Source organism: Apium graveolens, chromosome 5 (assembly GCF_009905375.1).
Source record: "Apium graveolens cultivar Ventura chromosome 5, ASM990537v1, whole genome shotgun sequence".
NCBI classification, from domain to species: domain Eukaryota; kingdom Viridiplantae; phylum Streptophyta; class Magnoliopsida; order Apiales; family Apiaceae; genus Apium; species Apium graveolens.
This window is the reverse complement of record NC_133651.1, coordinates 292,910,205-292,936,686: the sequence shown is the minus strand read 5'-3', so window position 1 is coordinate 292,936,686 and position 26,482 is coordinate 292,910,205. Positions and strand designations below refer to the sequence as shown.

At 34.2% G+C, this 26,482-nt stretch overlaps 2 protein-coding genes across 3 annotated transcripts; both read right to left on the bottom strand.

Annotated features, from left to right (window-relative positions):
• On the bottom strand, window positions 1–8,400 carry LOC141659148 (putative histone-arginine methyltransferase 1.4). Of its 2 annotated transcripts, none has more exons than XM_074465898.1 (15): window positions 8,030–8,400; window positions 7,866–7,928; window positions 6,823–6,925; window positions 6,314–6,457; window positions 5,947–6,050; window positions 5,731–5,829; window positions 5,584–5,653; window positions 4,744–4,840; window positions 3,677–3,731; window positions 2,970–3,053; window positions 2,726–2,803; window positions 1,710–1,813; window positions 1,453–1,625; window positions 1,219–1,388; window positions 1–625 (listed from the first exon to the last, which is right to left on the bottom strand). In XM_074465898.1, the coding sequence occupies exons 1-15, from the start codon at window positions 8,207–8,209 to the stop codon at window positions 530–532; spliced, it is 1,620 nt and encodes a 539-aa protein (XP_074321999.1). In that variant the 5' UTR covers window positions 8,210–8,400; the 3' UTR covers window positions 1–529. The 2 variants fall into 2 exon arrangements, with proteins under 2 accessions (XP_074321999.1, XP_074322000.1); XM_074465899.1 differs by having other exon boundaries at window positions 1,219–1,370; window positions 8,030–8,399.
• Window positions 8,401–24,760: 16,360 nt separating this feature from the next.
• LOC141661041 (zinc finger BED domain-containing protein RICESLEEPER 3-like) lies at window positions 24,761–25,553 on the bottom strand. The gene is made up of 2 exons (XM_074468022.1): window positions 24,935–25,553; window positions 24,761–24,828 (listed from the first exon to the last, which is right to left on the bottom strand). Exons 1-2 carry the CDS (start codon window positions 25,551–25,553, stop codon window positions 24,761–24,763), a joined length of 687 nt encoding a protein of 228 aa, XP_074324123.1.
• Window positions 25,554–26,482: the final 929 nt, after the last annotated feature.

Sequence of the window (26,482 nt, the reverse complement as noted above, 5' to 3'; positions counted from 1 at the left end):
TATAGAATAGAAGTAATCATTTATTTGAGAGGAGGGGGGGGGGGAGGGAGGGTATCACAGTCCACTCTCAAATTTAATGTTCAATTATATTGTACAATGACCAAGTAGGTTTTTGGCCACGAAAAGAGAAGATACTTGCCCAAATATAAAAGAAACAATGTTTTAGCAGTTCCTAAAGGGTTTAGGGATCTAACAAGAATCCTTAATCAGGACAAGCAGCCACTAATCTTAAGTTAAATTTACTGTCACTAAATATTAAAGGCTCTCTTTTCTTTTCATTTTTCTGTAAAAAAACGGAACAAAACCGATCTATAAATAATTGACCTGACTGACTTTCAGAATCATGAGGCATTATACAGAAAAACTGTACTCCAATTAGCCAGCAAGGGAAGTTCACTCTTTAAGAGATGCAAGTAACAGCTAGCATTGGATAGGACTGCTTTTAAAGCAAAGCAGGAAACCCACGCAACTCCAAACCTACGGAATAACCATCAACATCCTTGCACAATTTATGATTTCATATATACGCCTACATAACTCTATCAATGGTGTCAGAAACAGGATCTTTCTTTGGCTGTTGCATAAATTCTGATACTTCATCATCCCGGGATTGTATATGTATATCCTGCCAAGGGACAAGAGTAACTATTACCAGCTTCATCTTCCCATGGAAAAACGATGGAAGTTAAAAGATTATAACCCCCCCCCCACACACACACACACACAAAACACCAGGAAAAGTTTCCAATTGGCAAACAAGTTCATACACCTACCAAGGATATATTCCCGAGTATTCATAAACCATATTCTATTTTCCAATAAGCCCCTAAGCAACGACAAAAACCCACGCATGAATCTTTGGACACACTGACAAACTTGACCCTTCCAAGTTCCCTAAGATTTTGTAAGTTTCTCTATAATTGCACAAAATAAATCATAGGTACGTCATACGTGAATCAGAAAGCGTCCATATTGATGATTCTAACTCATTATGGTTTTCCATAACGTCTCCCTCGAAAATTAATAGGTAGTTTATAGTTTTTACAACACAAATATTAAATAGTAATGTTCCTACTCCACTAGTAGTCAGTAGAAGGAAACACGCCCAAGAAATTATCAATTCTCTATTTTGATTTAACAGCAAAAGAAACTGATTTTTGAGGACTACATCAGCACCAAGAGCATGTATTAAGTCATAATGACAGCACTAGTTAATACCTCTGATTGCAATAACTGATGCGGTTGCTGATCTTGTGTCAACGAATAGGCTTGTGGTTGAGACATCCGATAATAAGGCTCTTTAAGATCAAACTTGCAAGATGATGTATGCAGAATTCCTCCTTGTTCAGCACCAGGACCCCACATTTTAACTAATGAAAGAGATTCCGCTACATGTTTAGATATGATCAGTAGTTATACAATATATAATCAGCAAATACAGGCAACACCAACCTGACATAGTTAAGTTAATTGTGTAACTCTGAGCGCTATGAGCAATCATGTGAAGATGACCCACTATCTCTTGTCCGGGCATGACGAAAAGTGGTTGAGAAAGAACACAGCGTAGTTGGTACCAGTGGGTTGTAGGTGCACCAGGAGCAGTGGTCAGCCACCTCTGCACTGTGCTGTAAATCAAACATGTAAGGGAACACAACTTTCTGAAGTCAATGACATTAAGAACAAACATAACTGTTAATCATGTAGAGAACCTTCCATCAAACAATACATCAAACCAGCAAGCCATTCCATGAATCCTGGTACCCACAGTTGATGTAAATTTTAAGGGGACATTAATTTCATATAAATCTTCCTCCTGTAAGATGGAAAAGAAAAGAAGCAGGTAAGCAAAATTTATTTCAATTATAGTGATCAAACATAAACAACATTGGACAGCTAATACCACCCAAATCAGATAATTACAACAATAGATGGATACTTTCATGGTATAATGCTATACTCGCGCGTTGAGCACTACAAATTTTCTAATAAACAAGCAACTTTGTTCAACTATTGCCTTCAAGTTTTTCTTTTGGGGTATGTTTGTATTGAAAACGGCAAACACAAACTGCATAACTGATTCGATTTTTTTATCATCGCACTCCATCCCTTTATCCAACAAACCTGAACATCATAAGAGCTTTTCTGCACCATTGACTTATGATTTTAGGAGGAAACCAATACATTTAAGGAAATATTTAGATTATTAAGATCATAAATATGTTCAACAAAGTGAACAAGATGGATCCAATGTATAGCTCGGTTGTTTAGGCCAGACATCATTTAACAACCATTTTCATGAAGGAAATAGTATTCTCTACGTTGTTCATGATTAAATATTAGTTAATATAGGCAAATATTATATTAGCTCAGATAAAGGCCTAGAGCATATTTGTCAGGGAAAGCACTACATCCTGCTTAGCCCTCTATGCTGGTATACATTGTTTGTGAACACAACTGCTGAACAAGTGAGTTGAAAAACTTCTTTTAAACCAATGCAGGATAAAGATCTACTTTCGGAACATAAGATACTTAACAAGACTACAGTGAAAAAACATGATCCAGGCATAAAATTTTCATGTTTACATATGATTATTATGTAAGGTACTTGCTGATGAAGAAACACCGAAAGTTCCTATAACCCAAAAGCATCTAAAATGCACTTTTGCAGAAGTAGAACTTGTACAGCAGCAGCCATCACAAATAGAACTACCACTTTAACCAATACCTTTACAGTTGTGAAGTTTATCACATGTGATACTGCAGGAGCGGCCAGTAGCCTAGGATCAAAAGCATCCACCACAGGCTGTATAAAAAAAATAAAAACTGGATGTAAGGGAGTGAAGAAAGCACGGAACTCACGTTAATAAAATGATCCATACATTAGATGATCGCATTTTGACCAAAACGATATTGTAGTAACCTATGAGCGCCGCACGCACACGCACATATACATATTAGCAAAAATTGACCTGAGAGAAGTATCCCTGAAATGCAGTTCCATGTAAAGCTGTCAGATCAACCCCGTAATAATTATGTTGCTGCCAAAACAGAGCCTGAAAGAGAAGAGTAACCGTAAGACGACTTCTAAGAGATCCAATTTCAATACTAAAATTTTGTTTTTCATGAATTACAATTATAAGAAATGAAGAAATGCATGTCAACATAACACATTTCTACTTCGGCCAGTACCTGTGATTTGAAAAGTACAAACTCTAATTTTAGACTCGACACAAAAGATATACAAATAAGCAAAGAACTGCAAGCAAAATTTAGTTCCCGCATTAAGGTTTGTGCAAGGACACTACTTTTACCTTATACCCCAAAACATTTCCCGACAACTAATAAGTATTGTTTGATACTTAAATCCTCTTAGTAAGCTTGCAACACAGTTATTTTGAATTTCCCAACCCGCTATTGCATAATCTTGTATTCACAATTAATCTCTTGTCCCCATCAGGTATATGACGAGATAACCAGCAACTCAAACTTTTCACTATCTTGGGTGAAAATAAAATTTAATCATGCCCACATACAAACACATGCAGGAAAATAGGACTGGCTCCAAGAGAAACATTAATAAGAACTATCCCTGTTATAAAGCAGGCTGAGCATCGTATTGACCCAAAAACAAAAATCAATCAGTTGTGTTAGAATGAAATTAATACATTTTGCTAACCTTATTTGCGATTTCAGTGTACAAGTATTCGTCACTAAAAGGCGCCATGTGTATTCTACAATAGCAGAAATTTCATTAAGAAAGTAAAACTATAAAACATACTACAGGAGCTGCACAACAGCAACAATTAGGACACCCCCCCCCCCCCCTCCCTCCCTAAAACTGACAAGAAAAATTTAACATCTCTAAGTGTATCTATTAATAAAAAAATAAACATTAAAAATAGTTACAACAAAATTCCAAGTGTGTACAAGTAATAATTTTGATCTTAAAATTTTAGTCAACATCTAAGTGTTTGCACGTGAAGCTGTTAATCAAGTTGATCTCAACATTTTAGTGAATGGCTTGGTTAGGAGAAAACGAACTATGCAAATGCTTTAATATACTAAACAAAGAAAAAAGAATTTGCAAAGCTCTTACACAAAGCATAATATTAAGCAACAGTTTAAACTTCCCTTTAGCTACTGTTCTAAAACTATTATCCTTCCATTCCAAAGAAGATGACCATTTTTTACCATTAAACTCGATCCAACTCATTTCCAAATTCATAACTAGTGCAACTTCTTTATAAATTTGCAGCAGCAATTTTAGCAATAAAGTTTTTCGATATATAGTTCACTGTGAACATAACTGTAATGGCTAAATTAAAAAAGAAACTTATATCAACTTTGAATTTAAAAGTGTATACAAGTCAATCAACTTTTGACCAACCAGAACAAGCAATATATGCTGAAGGGGAGTCTGTAAATTCATTCAACTAATATAAAAAGAATTTTTTTCATTGAGGCCAACAAAGGGTTGGTGCAGTAATTGAGCTCTTGTCCCCCTTGCGGGAGGTCAAGAGTTCGACTGCCGGCGTGTGCATGTTTAATTAAATAACAAAAAAAAAAAATTCATTGAATAAAAATAAGAATTGTTCCAAATATTGGGATCGCAAAATAAATAAACAGTAAAAGCCTTTTCTTTTCTTCATGTAATATAATCTAATAAACAGACACGGATCATCATAAACATCTAAGCTGCAAATATGACTCTTCACTAGGAAAAGGGATTATAAGTTAACTCACCTCCCCAATGTAGGAAACATTTTTCCGTTAGGAACAAGAAACCGATCTCTTGCAATCACGTAGGACTCGAGCATCCTTTCATTAATTAATAAGGTTCCTACAACAAGTAGACAAAGTACTTAACTACTACTACTTGGTTACACTCTATGCAATTTAATACCTTTTTTAACAATATTAAATCATATTTAGAACCCTGTTAATACCAAATTCTACTGTTAGAGATAACAGGAAATTATATATTCATCTCACCGAATCATAATACTCCAAACAAAAACGCATATACTAATAGTAGTCCTCCTATAGTAAATTTGCTATGCCACTACTCGAACATCAGCACTCCAAAACAGCAACTATGTTCCAATCACAGAATGATAGTGATGGGACTAGAATCCCAGGAAACGTTATCTCTCGTTAAAATCCTCCCTAATAAGCATTGCCTAACAGATTACATTATCTATCACTCAACACAAATAGATTTCTTAATACATTATAATGAAAAGATAACTATATATTAAGCTCAACTCAGCAGTTTCACCTTCTACCATAAGTCCAGAACTAGTAAGAAAGGTTGCAAGGCAATTTATACTGTAGAGTATATGAGAGTTGAGTTGTTCGTAAGAAGCAACATCATTCTGATGTTAACTTGAATTTAAGTACTCTGTGCATATAAACCTCATTTTGACACTAAAAGCACTGTCAAGAGTTTGAAATCATTATACATCTAATTACTAAATTGAAAAATGACAAACTTGATCCGCTTGTATTCCAAAGCTAATTGAGTTAAAAATATAGCATCGTCTTAAATGTTTATCTCCGGAAAGATGTAGAACCTCAGCTTACCCATTGGCTCAGATATCAGAATATCTGCTTTCTCAGGCAACTCGACATCTTCTACTTTACCCTTCACTACCTGTAATACCATCAACAAATGAGATAATAGCCCAAAACTATCCAACTAGGGTTCTTGTACGGAAACTGATGACCCACTGTAATTTTCTGACTCAATAACGGGTTTCCAGCAATCAGCTTGCGAGCATATTCTGCCATCTCAGATGCCTCTACAGCATAAACATGTTTTGCACCAGCCTGATTAAATGGTGTTAAGATAGATAGAAGACACAAAGAAAAATAAGATCATTACTAATGAGGAATATAGATACTTCTTCTCAAGTTCACAATTGATCATGCTTACAACCAAGGTACCTGAGCGGCGAATAATGATAAAATGCCACTACCAGCGCCAACATCAACCACTACTCGACCGGCAAAATCAGCACGATTCTCAATCACTGCAGCATAATAAGAACCTGAAACAAACAATTGTGGTGCAGCGTCAATGTGAAAGTACATCAGTACATCAATGGTATTAGTCGAATTAAGAGAATTAAGAGACATCGCAATCCTCAACTAGGAAAATCCAAATTTTAAAAATGTGTGTGTGTGTGTTGTGGGTGGAGGGTGGGGGGGGGACTCTTGCACTACATGCAGAATGAGCATTTCATGAAAATATCTTAAACTAGCATGAAGACGGACAACACTGGAGTAGCAATTTGTATTTTGGTGTTATAACCTGTTCTCACATAGTCCTGCAGCATATTTTGTTGATGCAGTAATTGCCCATAGTAATGGAAATACATTTTTGCAGAAGATGCCTCTATTTTATTATCAAACTTGCTTTTAGAATCCAACGTTGTCCCATTAGGTAACTTTGATGCTGGGAACAAAAAACAACCACGAGTTAGGTACATTCATGCTCAATTATAGAAAATAATTGTACTTCTTTTGATACACAATCTTATGGTCTGAGTTTGCGATCCAGTGTATAATGCTTTTAAATACCTTGTTGTAATTGTGAACTGATACAAAAGCTTCAGTCAATTAAAAGCTCCTATCTCTTGGGATAGACTATTTTCGCATAACACAAAGAAAGGCTTGTTTTTATCGTACCATCAACATTGCTCACCGATAATTGAAAATTTGTATACAAGATATTGAAAAACAATATAAAAGGCAGGTTAATTTAAATGAGAGGCGGATTATCATTTTCATATAAATTTAAAATAAATATCAATTTAGCACCTTGAGTGATAGCCTCCTTCTTGCACTCCTTAAATGCATAATGGAAGTTTCTAGATTCCTCCTCATTTTTGAACTGAATGTTAATCCCCCTAGAATAGATTGTCTGAATCAAAAGGAAGACGTTAACTGATAGACAACAATTACTGTAACATGGCTACACAATGACTTCATTAAAGAGGAAGCCGAAACTCACAAAAAATAAATTTAAAACCACAACTAGCGAAACACAAAAAATAAATCTAGTAATTCACTATATATATTCTCTTAAACAATATGTTGCTGCTTGAAATACTAATCAATATAATGGTAGATGGAGTCTCAAAACATACTAGAAGTATGTCAGAGGACATGAATCAACTAGCATTGATAAAGTTGAAACATAAGTTAGCAAAATCTTGTGCCAAGTTTTCACCATTTTCATCCACAAGAACCGAAGAAAATTATTAGTGAATGTTTTATTTGTCAAGCGCATAGTTTAAAAAAACTACTATTATTAATTAACTCCAGAAGCTATACATACACCGTCTCAATTAATGTGAAGAGCATAGAAAAGGGACGCGGGAGAGAGAATGATTAAAATTGTGGGGAAGTCAGACGGCCGCAATTGGGATATTGTTCTAGTATATAAGAAAATTTTGGTTAGTCTCCATAAATGAGTGAGTTTCTACATTTGAAGTTTGCTTCGTTTCTAGGTTAGAACTTGCCGATAATTGCTACTTTTTGACTCTCAAATCTCATGTCCACTCACACTTTTTAACTAAAATTATTCATTTCTATAACATTTTACTTAAGACTACAATATAAGTATCATTAGAAAGGTAAGCATCTTTTACTAAGAAAGGAACGATCCTTTTTCCAAAATCAGAGATTATAATGCATCAAAATTTCAACATTTAATAGTTGTTACCTTGTTAGGAAAGTTCACATTGACTACTTAACAATAATTAAAACTCCACACATACTACTACAAACAAAACACAAATGTGCACAACAAAATTAAATCTCGAAACGAAGAAAACAACCAATGCACTTAAATTCCACACCTCATTGTCAGTTTCTGAACCTTCACATACGCATATGGACTCCGTTGGGCCTAATTTAAAGACCTGAACACAAAACAAAAATTAATCATAAACTTCACGTGTTTACTGCCTTATTATTAAAAACAACACATAAGAATAAAAAATATTAATCATGAAAAGTTAACCTGAGATGTTTGGAGATTGAAACTGATAGTTTCGGAGCCTTGCTCGAATCGGAGCTCCGATAATCCGGAGTCGGAGCGGAAACGAATGACAGGAGATAAATTGGGAGGTGAAGAAGATGATGAGAAGTGAGATAGTGAAGCCACTGTGAATTCCTGTTGCGTTGGTTTTCGTGCCTCCATGAGAGAGAGAGAGAGAGAGAGAGAGAGAGAGACTAGGGTTTAAAGTGTGATGTGAAAGGTTGGATTCGAGAATAGGAAAGCCGCAAAAACTTGCACTTTTTTGGTTTATATATGTAGGTGGATGCAATACTTGTCACTTGACTCTGTTGTGTTGTTAGCTTGTTTTGCTTGATATGGTGGCCAATATGGAAAGAGTTGCTTACACATTTTAGAGCATATGCACTCGATGGGCCTCAATTCATCAATTAAACAAATGCCGTTGGTTATTATTCACGCAAAATGAATTTTTCTCTAATATTTTTATACACTTATATAATTACATCAATTCATCAATTACTATTCATTAAATAAATAATTATGTAATATTAATTATCTTACTTATTAATATAGATTAAATATTATATATTTAAATTCAACTAAATTATTTAATGGTCTCACGAATAATACTACCTCCGTCCCAAGGGAGCTATTCTTTTTATTCACCTAAAAATACGCGTAAAAAGTCAAAGAGACTTGTATATCGGGACCGAGGGAGTATCCTTGAAAGCAATATTGAAATATACATAACTTTTAGACAGTGTTGTCAATATATATATGTTGGAATATATATATGTTGGATGGCTGTTGTGAAAGACGTTGGCAAGCATAGTTTGCAAAAATCAGGTAGGCCCCATCAATTGCTACCCATCAGCTACTCCATTGATTATTAAAATTTCTATTAATGAATTGTTGCTCCGTCAATAATTGATGGCTTTGAAAAAGAATGGTTGCATCACTCTCTCTCCATCAGAAGCCCCTAAATCAAGTAAAACGGAAGTGCAGTGCATATGTTCTTATAAACTTTTTTTTAACGACCAAAAGAGTATAGATAATTAGATAACTACTCGTAAAGTCAAGCTTCAAATCCCGCTATTATGATTAAATTTAAGATTTATCAATGTCAATATCAATATCATGTTAGGTCACACACACTATAGAAGGGGGTTGAATACAGTGTTTAACACAATCAAATCGAATATAAGAACTTAAGTAACAGAATACAGATTTTATTTAACACAATAAACTCTGTTAAAATATGGAACTGTCCTCTCTCAGTGATGAATAAATTATCACGAGAGCTGCTAGAGTTACAAAGAATAATAACTTCGATAATCATAACACTTATAGTGTAAACTCTATGCCTGTGTTTATATACTACACAGTTACAAGATAATCTTCTAATCGATATGGAATATAATTCTGCTTCCTAAAATATATCAACTAGTTATCTTTTCTTCCAAGTATTCTATTCTTCATAGAATTCCTTCTTCATGCACAATTCTTTCTGTCTTAGTCTCGATCTTCTTTCCTTTCAATCAGCTGCATGCCTTATCTGAAAGTCATCTTAAGTCCTGATATTATCTCCTGATAAATATCTTCTGAACCTTAAGTTCTGATAATTTAAGTTTTGATATCTTAAGTTCTGTCTTCAGTATAAATGCTAATTTCCAGTTGAGTATTGATTTGTCCTGTAATGTAAGATCTGAAAATTAAACACGAATCATATTACACATGACATTATCAAATATATCTATCAATCTCCCCCAACTTGTAAATTAGCATAATATACAAGTTCAACAGATATTTGATGATGTCAAAAACATTAAGTACAAATGCAAGACTATTTGACTAGATAACTACAACTTACAGTCCTTTCAGCTTTACCATCTTTAACTTTTGATAACCGCTTCAGTCTGTATAAAATTCAGAATTTAAGTAGTTGTAGATCTTTGACTTGGCTTCAACTTTCAATTTCTTCTGATCTCTTTGATATCAGGAGTTGTCCTGAGATAGTTCTTCAACAAACATCTCTCTGCATATTCAAGGTCATTGACTTTCCTCCTTTTAGCATTTATCAATTCAGCTGTATCTTCTCCAGTTTGAAAAATAGATGCTCTGAGATCATTTATCTTAGCTTTTCTTATCTCCTGATCTAGTCTTATCAAATATGCCTTGTCAGACTCTAGATTGAATTCCACAGCCTTATAACCCAGAAAAGTAGTTATAATCCTAGTAGAGTTAGGCTTCATATCGACAATATCACCCTTGTGATCTCTGTACTTGGGACAGTATGTGCTGTCAGACTTTACAGAATAAAGCTTCTTCTGTCTTTGAATTTGAGACTTTAAATACCCTGCATCACTATCTGTTAATCTGTCTTTCACTTGAAGTAGGTATAGAACATGTTCCAGTTCTTCAAAATACTTCAGTGGTATAGCATTTTTCTTAATCTGGTATACCCTTCCATCTGTCATAAAATATAACAAGATATGTTCTTTCAAGAAGGTATGGTAAACCATTTGTACAGATTCAAGTCGATTCAATCTTTCAGGAGTTGCTCCAACACCTGGTTCACTTAAGGAAGTTGGATCATTGGTAGTGTTATGTACTCTTCTTTCATCAGAACTACCCAACCCAGATTTATCTCTTGCTTCCTTTCCTGTAACAACTCTGGCTTCAAAACCACCTGTTGCAGTCTTCAAAGATTGAGTCTGTTTAGCTTTGGTGAATCCTGGTAGGAGTATCTTTGAAGGTTTAACATGAGCAATGTCAGAGGTTTCCTATCTTCTGATATCAAGCCAACTTGAGCTATGTCAGAGGTTGCTTGCTTCACTGTCATATCAGAACTTACTAAATCTTGACTCTGAACAACATGAGCCATGTCAGAGGTTGTTTGAAAAATCTTCTTATGCATCAGAGTAAGATTAGCATCTGCTTCATCATCAATTATTTCTTCATCCATAACTGGCATATAAACCTTTACAGGTTCATCAACTTTTTCTTTGCCCTTGGACCTTGGATCAATTTCGATTTGTGATTTGGCCTTGGTTGCCTCAGAACTTGTTCTTTCCTTTATCACAATACCCTTGGGTTTTGGAAATTTCTTTTCAACAACAGAAGCTTCAGATTTTGTCTTGACGCCTTCTGTTTTGAGTCTAGCTTCTTCTTCCTTTAGACTCTCAAAGTCCATTCCTGGATTTTCTTTAAGAAATAACTGCTTTGAAATTTCTTCATCAAGTTCTAGATATCCACCAGAACTTATCCTTTTACCAGTATCAGAACTTATTCTTCTCCCAATATCAGAACTTGTTCCTTGACTTGTAATTCTAGATTTACTTGACGAAAGTCTTTTGCCTTGACCTCTACCCTTATTAGAGTTTCCCTGATCATCATTTCCATCATCCTTTCCTTTTAGTGCCTGAATAGATTTGCATTTGGACTTAATCACTTTCTCCCCCTTTTTGGCATCAGCAGATAATAGAAGAGAGACAAGCAATTTCACTGAGGATTGGATCTCATTAGGTTGACTTTGGTGAGAAGCCTGATTCTGCAGAATTTCTTCAATTTGAGCTTGTTGCTTCTCCTGAGTTTTCTCAATGTAGGCAATTTTATCAAAGGCTGGCTTGAAAAATCTGTTCTTTTCAAGTTTCACATTCATATCTTGCTGGATTAGAGCTTCCTGAATTTTGTTCACCTTGATGAATTATTGAGTGTTGACCTTGAAGGTGCCTTGTACTCAATGCAGTAACTCTCAGTTGTGCCTTGAAATCATCATTTATCAGCATTTCATCAACTTTTGCAAGATGCTCAGCAAGAATCTTTTCAGAAGGAACAAAACTAACTGAGTTCCATTCTTTAGTCCACTCCTTTCCTCTAGGAGTTTCACTCCAAGGTACTGGTGTTTCCCTTGTAAAAAACTTCTTGACTAAATCAGCTTTATGAACAGTTTGTTGAGGTGCATGTCCTGATGGACCAGTTGCATCAGCATCTAAATTTTCAGCAGCTTCACCAGTAGTTTCTTCATTAGCAGCATCAGAACTTGTAGATCCTGCAGTATCAGCATCCTCTGATAAAATAGCAGTATGTGAGGCTATAGAGGCTTCAACATTTTCCTCTAAATTCTGATCTGCAGCCAGGTTCTGATCAATATTCAAAAGTGATGTTGTTGGTGGAGTGAGTTGAATTGGTGGAGCTTCCAAGTACAAAACCGCAGGCACAATCAGGTTATGAATATCAATTTCAGCACTTGTTCCTGGTTCTTCAATATGTACTGGATTAACTATAGGTGACATAAGAGGTGTAGGCATTTTAGCTTGAGCAGTTTCTGGTTGTGCAGTTTATATCTGTGCATAAGGAAGTAATTCAATAATAACTGGTTCTGTTGAGATCAGAGATTCCTGATCCCCTTCCTTAGCTGCTTCCACTACATCTGAATCTGTCTCAACTATGTCCCTATGAGCTCTCTGTTTCTTTAATTTCCTCAAAGGTGGAGACACTGTAGGAGTTTTATCATCAGAATTTAATTTTCTAAGCCTTTTGAGGGGCCTAGAACTCCCAGTGACAGTATCTTTCTGAGAAGAAACATTCTCAGCTTCTAGAATAACAGGTTTAGATATTGGAACCTGTTCCTCAACATCTGATTCATCTTGCAGAATAATTCTCCTTCTCTTCTGTTGAGTCTGAGGTACTTTCTTAGTCCTCTTGGGTTTGGAAGATGAAGGCTACACTGTAGGATCTGAAGGTTGAGAAGTTTGAGGTGTTTGTGTAGAGGTGGTAGGTGCTGATGGATGAGGTTCTGATGGTTGAACATCTATTTATACTTCAGTATATTTAACTGGATCGTAGGTTATTAAGGCTTGTTTGACAGATAAAGGAACTAGGAGGGGTCTTAACACAACCTTCTTATTATCAGTAGATAATAAGTCATTAAAAGCTCTTTTAGCTAGTCTGAATGATGAAATTAATTCACTAGCAGATTGGGGCTTATTATCACAACAAAAACTATAGATAAGCTGACAGAATCTAGCAAAATAAACAGTATTTCTATCTTCTGTCATTCTATCCCCAATAAAACTTAAGACAGCACTTGCATAGTCAAAATCAGTTTGATTTATGAGAGCATACCTGATTTGTTGGTTGAATATGGGGATTGCATCAAAATTAGAGCATTTGTTTGCAAAAGCCTTGGTTATGCAGTCAAAGAAGAAACTCCATTCCCTCCTTATGAAAGATCTCTTCAACTGACCCAGCTTTTCCAATGTCCTCTCATACCCCAGACTGGCCATCATGTTTTGAAGAACTACCTCTTCAACAGTAGAATAAACACAGTTCGCAGGCAGCTGCAGTGTTTGTCGGACTGTAGCCAATGTCACAACATACTCATCCTCCCCTGATGAAAAAATAATACCGGGGGACCCTTGAGCACTACCATCATCATATACTCCGCTTCTCCAGAACTCCAGTACTTGAGTACCAGAGACTGCTTCAGGTTCGGTCAGAGCGTACCCAATATCAGAACTAGCAAGAAAGTCCTGAATGAAGTGAAGTTCTGATGGGGCTTCTGACTTGCTAAGAATAGCAGAGAAGTTATTAGGAACAAACTTAGCTCCATCAAAAATTATTTCTTTTGGTGTCATCTCTGTAAGAAATTAAGTGAATAAGAGAATGTTTGCAAAGTGTTTGTAAAAAATCCTGAGAGAAAAACAGCTTCAGAAAATAAAAGAAAGAGAGAGAGAGAGAGAGAGAGAGAGAGAGAGAGAAAGTAAAAGAGATTTAGAATAAAAAAGTAAGTAAAAGATTAGAAAATCTTTTATCTCTCATATATATACTCCGTTACTCAACAGTCATATTTTTGAAGCATGGGATACACTTTACACCTGGCACCATTTGAACAGTCAGTAAACGGTAAGAACGAGAGTTAATGGGCACATAAAATAAGCAATAATTATCGTGCACATGCAGTTTTTCAGGACATACATGTTAACCACTAAGCCACAATGATTATGACTGTTTTATCTCACATTAACCAATATTCTGTAAAAATATTATCGTTCAAGTAATGACCAAAAATAAACCAAGTAAATAAATACTGTCACGACAGCATCAAAACTTGATTATTATCAGGATTTAAAAGTCATCAGAATATGACTCCTTAACTCGAAAAGTGAATGTGAATTCCTGTAATTCTTCACACAAATACTGATATGGTTTCATCAGAACTTAATCATCAGAACTTCCATCAGAACTTGTCCTCAGAATTTATGCAACCTGACACATAAACTGTTCATCTAAAATAACATTTATCACCACAATAATTTTCATCATTCATATGGAGTGTAAGTGTGTGCATTAAGCTAAATATCAGACAAAGAGTAAAGTCTGATTCACTTTAGTACATCTTAGAAATAGGCATAACTAAGAACTTTACTTAAAATCTGTCATTATTTTGAAGTCTACTTTAGAATGAGTTCATGCATGAGTCCACCTCAACTGTTTTGTGCTCATTTTATGCATCTTTTGAAATTCCATTTTACAGTGATTTCTCAGTGTAAGTGAGTCACGACTGCTTATTAGAATGTATGCTGTTATCAGAGTATTTCTCCAGTAATCATAGAGTGTGAAAAGTCACCAAGAAAATTTTATTTTGCTTTTCTAATGCATATTACTTAATACCAGCAATGCACTTGGGTCTTCCCTTCCATATTTTTACTCTAGATCTCAAAGGAGTACCTGATTTTTATTTCTTTTCTTTTTCTTTTGATAAGTGAGGCTTATCAGCACTTAGTACATTCACCAGATTTACTAACATCAGAACTTAACAGATAAGAAGCACTATTCTAGTTTTTGACTTAGTAATAAGATACACAAAGTAAACTTAACTAAGCTCAATATCAAAATATGCTTGTGTTAAAAGATTTCCACATAAACAATTACTTCAAAAATGGGATCTTTAGTATATTAAAGACTACTAGATCATCATCTAGCACAGTTATCCTCATTGGATGGAATAATCACAGAAATATTCATATCACTATTAGAGTTTAGAAATTCACATCAGACAACAATCAACACTTTAGCAATTTTCAATTTAAGCACAAAATACACAAAGATAGTAATATCTATAAATACTGATCATAAAGTCTGATGTATCAGAACATAAACTAAGCAGATTTAGAGAAAGAACCTGAAACCATTCCAAGTTCATTTACCAATCTTGTAAAAGTAGTTTCACACAATGGTTTTGTGAAGATATCTGCTAGTTGTTGATCTGTGGGAACAAAATGCAATTCCACTGTACCTTCATCCACATGTTCTCTTATGAAATGGTACCTAATGCTGATGTGCTTTGTCATTGAGTGCTGAACTGGATTACCTGTCATAGCAATTGCACTTTGATTATCACAGTAAATAGGGATTTTAGAAAATTCTAACCCATAATCCAGTAACTGATTCTTCATCCAAAGAACCAGTGCACAACAGCTTCCTGCAGCAATGTATTCTGCTTCTGCAGTTGTTGTGGAAATTGACTTCTGTTTCTTGCTAAACCAAGAAACCAATCTGCCTCCAAGAAGTTGGCAGCTTCCAATCTAGCAACTGGTGCAAATGTGTCATCATAATCAATTCCCTCATGTTGAGAGTATCCTTTTGCAACCAGCCTAGCTTTGTTCCTTGTAATTATGCCATCACTGTCAGTTTTGTTTCTGAACACCCACTTTGTACCAACAACTGATTTGTTCCTTGGTCTTGGCACTAGGGTCCAGACTTTATTTTTTTCAAATTCATTTAACTCTTCTTGCATTGCTTGCACCCAATCAGCATCTTGAAGTGCTTCTTCCACTTTCTTTGGTTCAGTCTGAGAGAGAAAAGAATGATAAATACATTCATTTGATGTAGCTGTTCTAGTTCTCACACCTGCATCAGGATTCCCAATAATTAAGTCATGTGTATGTGCTTTAGTCCACTTTCTTACAGATGGAAGGTTTTCTCTAGAACTGGATGCTCCCCCATGATCCATGCTGTCTTCATCAACATTTTCTGATGGTCCCCCTGAAATTATGCTCTCTGAGTTGGATCCTTAATTATTTGAGTTTTCCAGAATTATCACAACTTGGCCCATCAGAACTTGAAGAGCCTGTTGTAGGTTATGATGCTTCTTGAGATGTGGTTGGATCTTCAGTATGCTCCCCCTGCACAGGTGCATTTTCCTTAGGCGTAGTCACCACAGTTTCAATAATATCAGAGTTTAATCCATCAGAGTTTGCAGTATCAGGATTTTCAGAATCAGAATTTAAAACTTCATTCTCGAATCTCAGCTGATTATGATCATTGAAATCTTCAAGTCCAGGAATCTTCTTATCATCAAAAGAGACATTGATAGATTCCAAGACAACCCTTGTTCTTAAATTGTAGACTCTGAAGGCTTTTGTCGAAAGTGGATATCCAACAAAAATTCCTTCATCAGCTTTTAGATCAAATTTGGATAGCTGTTCGGGATGAGTCTTAAGAACAAAACACTTGCATCCAAATACATGAAAATACTTCAAATTTGGCTTCTTTTTCTTCACCATCTCGTATGGTGTTTTTCCATGCTTGTTAATAAGTGTTGCATTCTGAGTAAAACAAGCAGTCTGCACAGCTTCAGCCCAAAAGTAGGTTGGCAACTTTGCTTCATCAAGCATAGTTCGTGCAACTTCAATAAGAGTTCTATTCTTTCTTTCAACAATTCCATTTTGTTGTGGAGTTCCAGGAGCAGAAAATTCCTGCTTTATTCCATGGTCTTTGCAGAACTCTTCCATGATCAAATTCTTGAACTCAGTGCCATTATCACTCCTTATGATCTTCACAAAATCTTTGACCAATTTATCCAGTTGCTTGACATGATCAATCAAGATAGATGCAGTTTCACTTTTTGTGTGCAAGAAATACACCCATGTGTATCCGGTGAACTCATCCACTATGACCATAGCATATTTCTTCTTTGCAATAGACATGACATTAACTGGACCAAATAGATCAACATGTAGTAGGTGATAAGGCTCAAGAATTGATGATTCAGTATTGCTCTTGAATGAAGATTTTCTTTATTTTGCCTTCTGACATGAATCACAAAGGCCATCAGGAGCAAATACTGATTTTGGCAATCCTCTCACAAGATCTTTCTTGACTAGTTCATTTATTTTGTTAAAATTTAAATGAGAGAGTTTCTTGTGCCAATTCCAGCTTTCTACAATTGATGCTCTACTCAACAAACAGATTGCAGAACCATCAGTACTTGTTGAAAGCTTGGCTTCATAAATGTTACCATGCCTGTATCCTTTCAGAACAACTTTGCCTGTAGATTTGCTTATAACTTCACAGTGTTCTTCAAAGAAATCCACATGATAACCTATGTCACAGATTTGACTCACACTCAGCAGATTGTGTTTAAGTCCTGAGACCAGAGCTACTTTTTCAATGATGACATTCCCAAGATTGATATTACCATATCCCAGGGTTTTTCCAATATTGCCATCTCCATAAGAAACACCTGGGTCAGCTTTCTCCACAAAGTCTGATAGCAGGGCTTTATTTCCAGTCATATGTCCTGAACATCCACTGTCCAGAACTAGGATGTTCTTCCTGTTGCCCTGCAATCACAAAGACCACTAATGATTAGTTTTAAGGACCCAGACTTGCTTGGATCCTTTGGCCTTTTTAAGTTTGTTAACATTTGCAGCGGATTTAGCATCAGAGTTTATGTTAACAATTTTATTATCAGAATTTACAATATCAGACTTTGCATCAGAACTTACACTAGAAGGAATAATGCTTACTTTCTTTACAGAAGGTTTTATTTGATAATAATCATAGTACAAACTATGATATTCCTTACAAGTATAAATAGAATGCCATAAACTACCACAATGAAAACAAGGATTTTGTGGCTTATATCTAACAAACTGACTCTTAACTCCTGATTTTGAAGGTAAGGAGTTTATATTCTTATTCTTCCTGCAAAAAGAAGCCAGATGGTTAGAGTTTCCACAGTTATGACATGTTTTTCTAGGAGCATTAGGAACAGGCTTATAATTGTTACTTTTGTTCACACCTTCCTTTCCATTCCTATTTTTCCTAGGTGGCTTTACCTTTTTTACATTCTTAACATCTTTCAGCTTATGCTTAAGCTGCTTCTTAGTCATTAAGCCTATGTTAACTTCGGTTGGCTTATCCAGTTTAGGTTTGTCAGAAGTTACTTTCTCCTTAACTTCTAATTTATCAATATCAGACTTTGAAGTTACAAACTTAACAGGATTTACCTTTGGTTTTTGTTTAACAACTATAGGCTCAGTTTCTACAGTTCCCTTACTGTTCTAATCATCTCTATAACCTAAGCCCTCTTTCCAACTTCCACTACTAAGAATATCCCGAGTTGCTTTACCAGAGTTAGTCCAAGTCCTGATAATCTCTCTTTCCTTTTCTAACTCAGTTTTTAGAGATTCATTCATTTTTAACACTTCATCCCTAACATAAAAGGCATCATCTTTATCTTTCTGAGTTTGATGGAACATGACTAACTCTTTTTCTAAATAATCATTCCTCTTTTTATAAGCAAGATTTTCAGAAGTTAATCTTTCACATGTTAACGTTTGATCTTTATAACTAATGAACATGGTTTTAAGATATCTTCTCAACTCAGTAATAGCATCAGTATGAAAGGCATAAGTAGTTTGAGGTACCTTTAAGTCAGCAATGTCAGAACTGATATCAGCATTTGCCATCAAGGCATAGTTTTCCTCATCCTCAGAATCTGAAGCATCTGACCAGCTTTTCTTCTTTGAGACAAGAGCCTTTCCTTTGTCACTTTTCCCTTTTCTGCAATCTGGAGATATGTGGCCTTTCTCACCATAGTTGTAGCATTTAACATTTGAGTAATCTCCTCTGTCAAACTTTCCTCCTTTGCCTTCAGATTTTCTGAAACCTTTCTTTTCAGAACTTGCACCTTTCCTGGAAAACTTCTTTCCTCTCCTGAATTTTCTGTACGCAATTTTTGTGATCCCTTTCACCATAAGAGCATACAGCTTCATCATCTCCTCATCATGGTCCATCTCAGGTATACTTTCAGTTTCTGAGTCATCATCACTATCAGAACTTGATGACTCAGTATCAGACTTTGTGATGAGCTTTTTCCTTGCCTTTTCTTGAGGCAGCTACTTTAGGACTTTCCTCCTCAGTCACAAAGGCAACTGTTCTTGATTTTCTTCCATTCCTCTTGCTTCTTTGTTCCATCTCAAGTTCATGAGTCTTGAGCATCCCATAAATTTTGTCAAGAGTTGTTTCATCAAGATTATAGTTGTCTCTTATTATTGTTGCCTTCAAATCCCATCTTTCAGGAAGAGCTTTCAATGAACTTAAGATTTGAATCTTCAATATCATACTCTTTGTCAACTAGTGATAAATCATTCAAGAGTTTGACAAATCTGTCATATAAATCAGTCAATGACTCATCAGGCTTTGAGTCAAAGTGCGCATACTCTTGAGTGAGTATTGTCTTCCTGTTCTTCTTGATAGAATCAGTTCCCTGATACCTTTTTTCCAAAGCATCACATATCTCTTTTGCAGTCTTGCAGTTAATTACCATGTTTGACATTACATTATCAATGGCACTATGCAGCAAGTGTCTTACCTTTGCATCATTTGCAATCGATGAGATATCTTCAGCAGTGTAATCAATTTTCTCCTTTGGTACAGACTTTGCTGGCTGTCCTGCAACTTTCACAGAGAGTTTGGTTGGCATATGTGGTCCTTCATAAATCCTGTCGAGATATTTTGGATCTGTAGCTTCCAGAAACATAGTCATCTTCACTTTCCATATGGAATACTCAGAAGGTTTCAACATGGGAACTCTTATAGTCTCATATTGACTATGAGTTACAGTTTTTGGAGGTTCTTCAGTTTTGGTGGGCTTGGTTGGAGTTTCTTCTTCAGACATGATTGATTTTGGATCTTAAACTGTTTGTGTGTTAACAGAAGGCTCTGATACCACTTGTTAGGTCACACACACTGCAGAAGGGAGTTGAATACAGTGTTTAGCACAATCAAATCGAATATAAGAACTTAAGTAACAGAATACAGATTTTATTTAACACAATAAACTCTGTTACAATATGGAACTGTCCCCTCTCAGTGATGAACAAATTATCACGAGAGCTGCTAGAGTTACAAAGAATAATAACTTCGATAATCGTAACACTTATAGTGTAAACTCTATGTCTGTGTTTATATACTACACAGTTACAAGATAATCTTCTAATCGATATGGAATATAATTCTGCTTCCTAAAATATATTAACTAGTTATCTTTTCTTCCAAGTATTCTATTCTTCATAGAATTCCTTCTTCATGCACAATTCTTTCTGTCTTAGTCTCGATCTTCTTTCCTTTCAATCAGCTGCCTGCCTTATCTGAAAGTCATCTTAAGTCCTTATATTATCTCCTGATAAATATCTTCTAAACCTTAAGTTTTGATAACTTAAGTTCTGATATCTTAAGTTATGTCTTCAGTATAAGTGTTGATTTCCAGTTGAGTATTGATTTGTCATGTAATGTAAGATCTGAAAACTAAACACGAATCATATTACACATGACATTATCAAATATATCTAACATATCAATATCAATATCAATTAAAATACTCTTAAACCTTACTAGCACTAGGTTTTCCAAATTATAAAAACTGCCCTTCTTTCCATTACTAACTTCCATATAATATACTTTTTGGTCCAAAAAACTATATTGGAGCATCTGATGGTAAAATGGGCCAACGCAATTAGATATATACACTGTACTTTAGTTGTATGTTGTCGAACTATCCATACTAACATATTGATCCGTGTTCTTAAATTAAAGTTTACATGCCTGATGCTTCATATAACTTCCTGAATAACCATAACCATAAATTTAAAATTCAAAATCACTGTTACCACATTCAATCATGGAAATAAGCCCTTTATTCATAGATGCCAAATGTTTCAAGTCTTCCATCATAATTGCAGTCACATTCTTCTTTGATTTATGATGAACAGAGTTATTAAGTTATTACATAATAATTGTCTTTTATGATGTTAATGTTGAATATCCGGTCACGAAATTATTTGTTATTTTTCAAGATCGTAAATGTGAATCGCTTGAACCATCATCTCATTCATCCGCATATCATGGTTTGTTATTAATCCATCTTTGTATTTATCGACACTTTTTTAGATGTTTCTTACTCAAGTTTGTATTACTTTTCTTTTTATAGTATCCAAACAACGAGCAACTAATGCATTTCAGAATACAATAGTTAATCATAACTCAACACATCAATCCACACTGGCTGAGAACATAGATCATAAAATTTTCCAACAAACGAATATAGGTATGTTGTTTCTCATCTCCAATTTTACAACCATACACAATACCATTTTGTCATGTTATACTCTGGATTAAACATTTTTATTTTTCATCTGAATACACATTTTTATCCTAATTTTCTGCAGATCGTACTTCAGCAAATAAAAAAAATCCATCACATGTAGAGGCATTGACATGTGATAATTCCTTTCGCATGACTATACTGACGCAGCAACCAAGAACATCAGGTCTGACACTATCTTCTACTATCAGTCAATATTAAGTGTTTTATATTTTTGTACTATCAGTCAATGGTAGGACACATGTGTCTTATTTCTTTTCTTTTTTGGGTTTCAGTTTATATATTTTATTGATATTTTGAATAACGTATCACTAACGCATACTAAGTGTTTCATAATTTATATTTTTTCCTAATTTAAGGAATTTTTCCTCTTCCTGTCGTTCATGAGAATCTGCTAACGTTGTCTCGGAAAAGACAGGCTGGAGTTGACATTACTCGGCCTCTTCCAACTAACTCATCAGGTTATCAACGTTTAATACATATCTTTAGTTGTTTAATTTTAATGGATAATCAATTTAATGATTAATGATTCTATTGAATAATTGTCTCTTCCAAGCTTATTTTTCACTTTATAAAATACATCTGGCTTTAATGGCTTGGTGAAAATATTCGCTAAATTTTCTTCAGTCTTGTAGTGTTCCAGCTCTGATACCACTTGTTGGAAACGCAATGAACTTTGCTAGCTTAATTTTTCAAATTTCAAAAGACCCGTTATATATATCATATATATATATGATATAACTTTGATATGAAACAAACACAATACTTTTATTTCATACAAAACAAAGTTACAACTTATATTTCACACACAAGGCTACAGCCTTTCTTTTTTTCACTCTTCAGAGACATGAAGTTTTTGCTCTTTTTTTTCTCTCAACTCTATTACTTGTGTTTTACAAACTTTGATGATATACAAATACTCTGGAAATATGCTATTTATAGGTTATAAACAAACACATACACCAGCTCTTACATCACCAGTTATTTAGTTCTTTATTTTCTGGTCATCCTTTCACATGAAATTTCAACTTAACCTACCTTATTTTATGCCTTGAGAATATGTACCATCCACAAGTATTGGAACCATGCAACACCCACATGCAGTATTAGCCACTTTTTTATTTAGCTAGCTCTAGTGCACTACCGATATGAACATGAGACCACTGCTATAATATTTGAAAATCTTCACCTTAATGTAAACTTGTTGCCTACCTTAATTCCAGGACTTTAGCTCTGTTATATAAATTGTACGCTGACTCGTCCATGTTATACGTGAAGCCACCTTTTATTATGCATTTAAAAGTTTCCAGTTTTGACTATTACATGTGAAAAAAATTTAAATTCTAACAAATATAGTAAAATCCTAACATAGTTTCATGTTCTTTGAATATTAAAACTTCAAACATCTTTAGGAGTACGCAACAACTGATTTAAGTTTAGAAAGGGCTTTGATACAAATCATGAAAGCAATCTCAGCACTCGATGTTAAAAACAATTTCAGCAGTTATATTTGCAGTTTTCTACAACAAACTTGTAGCATTTTTCTGCATATTTTTAGCAGATTTCTGTAGCGGTTTTTTACATATTGAAGCAGCGAATTTGGTAGTCTTTTCTGTATAATATATCAGATTTTAACTGCAAATTAGGTTAGGCAATTATTTGTATTTTCTTCGAGTAGAATTTATGATATTATGCTTCCATTTTCTGAAATTATAATGTTTCAAACAACTTGATGTATTAAGATGAGAAAAATCGAATGTTAAAGGGAGAAGTCACCATTATAGTTATCTAACTTCTCATTCTTTTAATTTTTAAATAAAGCTCCCTTAATACTAAAACAATTGTCTATGAAAATGATATAGTTAACTATCATGCTGCCACATCTTTAGGTGAGCACCTCCATTGAATTGAACCACATTGATTTTGATATTTGTACAGTTTCACAAAGTGTCTCAAAAAATTATATGAAGGTGCAAACTTAAAGCTTAAACTAATAATAATTTTTTAAAATTTATATTGTACATAACAAGAAATTCGCATATGCAAAATACGGGCTATATTAGTAATGTTATTTAATTCCCTATAAAGATTTTTTAATTCAAATATTCAAGTGGGACTAACTTGAATCAATTACTACTCATGCGTCACATTATGTATCAGCTTGTTTGACTAGTATGTATTTAAAAAAATTAATGCTTGACTTCAACGTGGAACACAAATATATGAAATGAAAGCGGATGTTAAAGTAAGTTTATTATATGAATGTGTGGCTTTGAAAATTTTAAAAAAATATTAGAAATGTCATGTTTATTCTTTTGGAATGTCAAAAAAAGTAACTTATATAAAATGAGAGAGCGGGAGCATCTTTTTATATGTTTGGAAAATTAGGAAACAAACAATTATTTGGTTCGTTAATATTAAAAAAATGAGTCTGAACAATTTACAAAATTTATTATATATACGAACGCTTGTTTGTAGTGATGGTCATCGGGTGAGTTCGGGCCGGGGAGTGGTATTCCCTCCCCCCCGTCCCCGTTTATAAATACAAACCCCGAACTCGCCCCGATACCCATCGAAGATTATTTTTCTCCCCATCCCCTCCCCAAACGGGGAATGGGGATCCTCGTGGGGATTCGGGGAATTTTTTAATCATAATTTTAATCTTAAATATATATTAAATATGTATCAAGAAATTTTTTGGATTTTACAATTTGATATATTAAACATTTTTTATTAAATTACTAGTACAAGATCAATACTACATAAATAAAAGCGGAGCCTGCCAAATGATATATAATTGTAAAATAAATAATATAATTTATAATCAATTCTCAGGAATAACTAGACACCTATAAAAGTATGTAAAATATGATAAGTAGTAACTCATTAAAGTTGTCTTGCATTTTTTTCACAACATCGGAACTTTAGAAATAAGATAAATGATATACATGTTCCCAGGTCAACAATTTGGAATAGGATAACATTAAAAATCAGGTCTAGCTTATCACTGAAATAATAATATAAAAACAAAATTTAAAAATACTTGCTCCAAAATTTACTACTTAATAAATATGGTCATATGATTAAAACAAACTAAAACTTCAATTAATCACCAATACAATAATATATTTTTTCTTGAATCCAGACCAAAAGTTGAACATCTCAAAAACTTGTTTGCTCCTGCACACCATCTCTCGTGCAATAGATATATAAAATTTATTAAAGAATAGTACATGAAAGACTTGCAACAGAGAATGTGAAAATATAATACCATAAATTTATGCATTGTAGTCCTCTGTTATGCATTCTTCACCATCAGAATCCTCATCATCAATTGTGAGAACATCTATTTTATAAATAAAATAAAATAAAATTATCATTATATATATCATAATCATAATAAAAACTAATTCAAATAGAAATTGTAATAAAAATAAATGATGACATATTACCTTCTCCCTCCATAGCTGTTAGCCAACTTTGAGAACACATTAATGACTCCAAAGTTTTTGGACTAAGGCTATTTTTTCTATTGCTCAACACTTGACCACTTGTACTAAAAGTACTTTCGGATGCCACTGTAGACATGGGGACAACCAATACATCTTTAGCTATGGCTTGTAAAGTTGTATACTTTAAGCCATTTGTTTTCCACCATGCTAATATATCAAACTCCTCACTTCTTCTAGGCAATTGCTCTTCCTCCAAATAATTATCCAATTCTGACTTCACATATGAAGTTTTTCCTTTTTTCTCTTGATCAAGAAATACCTCATAATCACTTAAAGAATGATATACTCCTCTACTCAAGTAGGTGGGAGGAGATCTCGATGATATAGTAGGCTCAACATCAATTTTCTTCTTCAATTTACTTTCGTATATGGTAAGCAAATCACAACAATGGTTCTTAACCTTTTCCACCATTTCAAGGCCATGTTTCCCGTGAAGCTTCATGTAGTAGTTTTTAATTAGTGTGACCTTATATCTTGGATCCAACACAACCACAACCGCTAAAAAAGTATGGGAATCATCCCAATACTTTTTGTATTTGTCAATCATTTTATTCGCCATAGTTTTCACCACAATATTTCCACAAAGAGACCAATCATCTAGTATAAGCTTGATATCACACACATGCGGGAAAATAAATTTGTTGTTGGAAAGTTAGTTCCACTAAATAACAAAGTAGCCTTATAAAATATTTCCAATCTTGCACATATATCTTTAGCCAAGTCCCACTCTTCATCACTTGGACAAGATTCATAGTGAGACTCTTTGAGTTTCAAATGACTAAAGACATTCTTATATGGTATGGCCGTTTCAAGCATCAAGTAGGTGGAGTTCCATCTTGTGGGACAATTAAGAGATAATTTTTTTAGCACATTTAATTCTTAATTAACGTGTAGCTTCTTCAAATTTCTCCTCTCTCTTTGGAATATTCGTCCAATAAGCTACACTATTTCTAAGTTTTTCAATTGAATCTAAACAACATCTAAGCCTTCCTCACTGCCAAATTAAGAATATGAGCCGCACACCGTACATGAAAAAGTGCTTTAACCAAATTTGATCACTTCCAAATTCATCTAACAAAAGATTGATCATTGCATCATTTGTAGTACAATTATTAACCGTTAAAGTAGAGAGTTTACCATCAACATTCCACTCCAAAAAAGTCTCCATCAAAACTTCACATAATGCCTCCGCCATGTGTGGACATGGCACATAAGCAAATCTAATAATATTAATAAAAAAATAAAAAGTTATTCTTCATAAAATCTAATAATATTGACTCCTTATATGATCTTTTGATAAAATCTCATCACCCTCAGAAGTATAATCATTTTTATTAACAAAAATTTCATTAGCTTCTGTTTCAGAACTTTAAAGAGGTGGTAATTCTTCTCCGGTCATCTAACCTTTGTCTCTGGATGTAGTTTATGAAAACATTATAACAGAGAAACTCATATTGATTAAGAAAAGTAATATTACAGTGTTATCAA

What these genes read in the sequence shown, in the direction of transcription:
- LOC141659148 (XM_074465898.1), bottom strand. Translation starts at nt 8,209, where the DNA reads ATGGAGGCACGAAAACCAACGCAACAGGAATTCACAGTGGCTTCACTA. An exon ending in GCAGGACTATGTGAGAACAG is followed by an intron (nt 6,051 to 6,313) that starts GTTATAACACCA and finishes TGTTTGTTTCAG; the next exon opens with GTTCTTATTATGCTGCAGTG. An exon ending in TATTGAGTCAGAAAATTACA is followed by an intron (nt 5,654 to 5,730) that starts GTGGGTCATCAG and finishes ATGGTATTACAG; the next exon opens with GTAGTGAAGGGTAAAGTAGA.
- LOC141661041 (XM_074468022.1), bottom strand. Translation starts at nt 25,553, where the DNA reads ATGGCGAATAAAATGATTGACAAATACAAAAAGTATTGGGATGATTCC. An exon ending in AACAGCTATGGAGGGAGAAG is followed by an intron (nt 24,829 to 24,934) that starts GTAATATGTCAT and finishes TTTATAAAATAG; the next exon opens with ATGTTCTCACAATTGATGAT.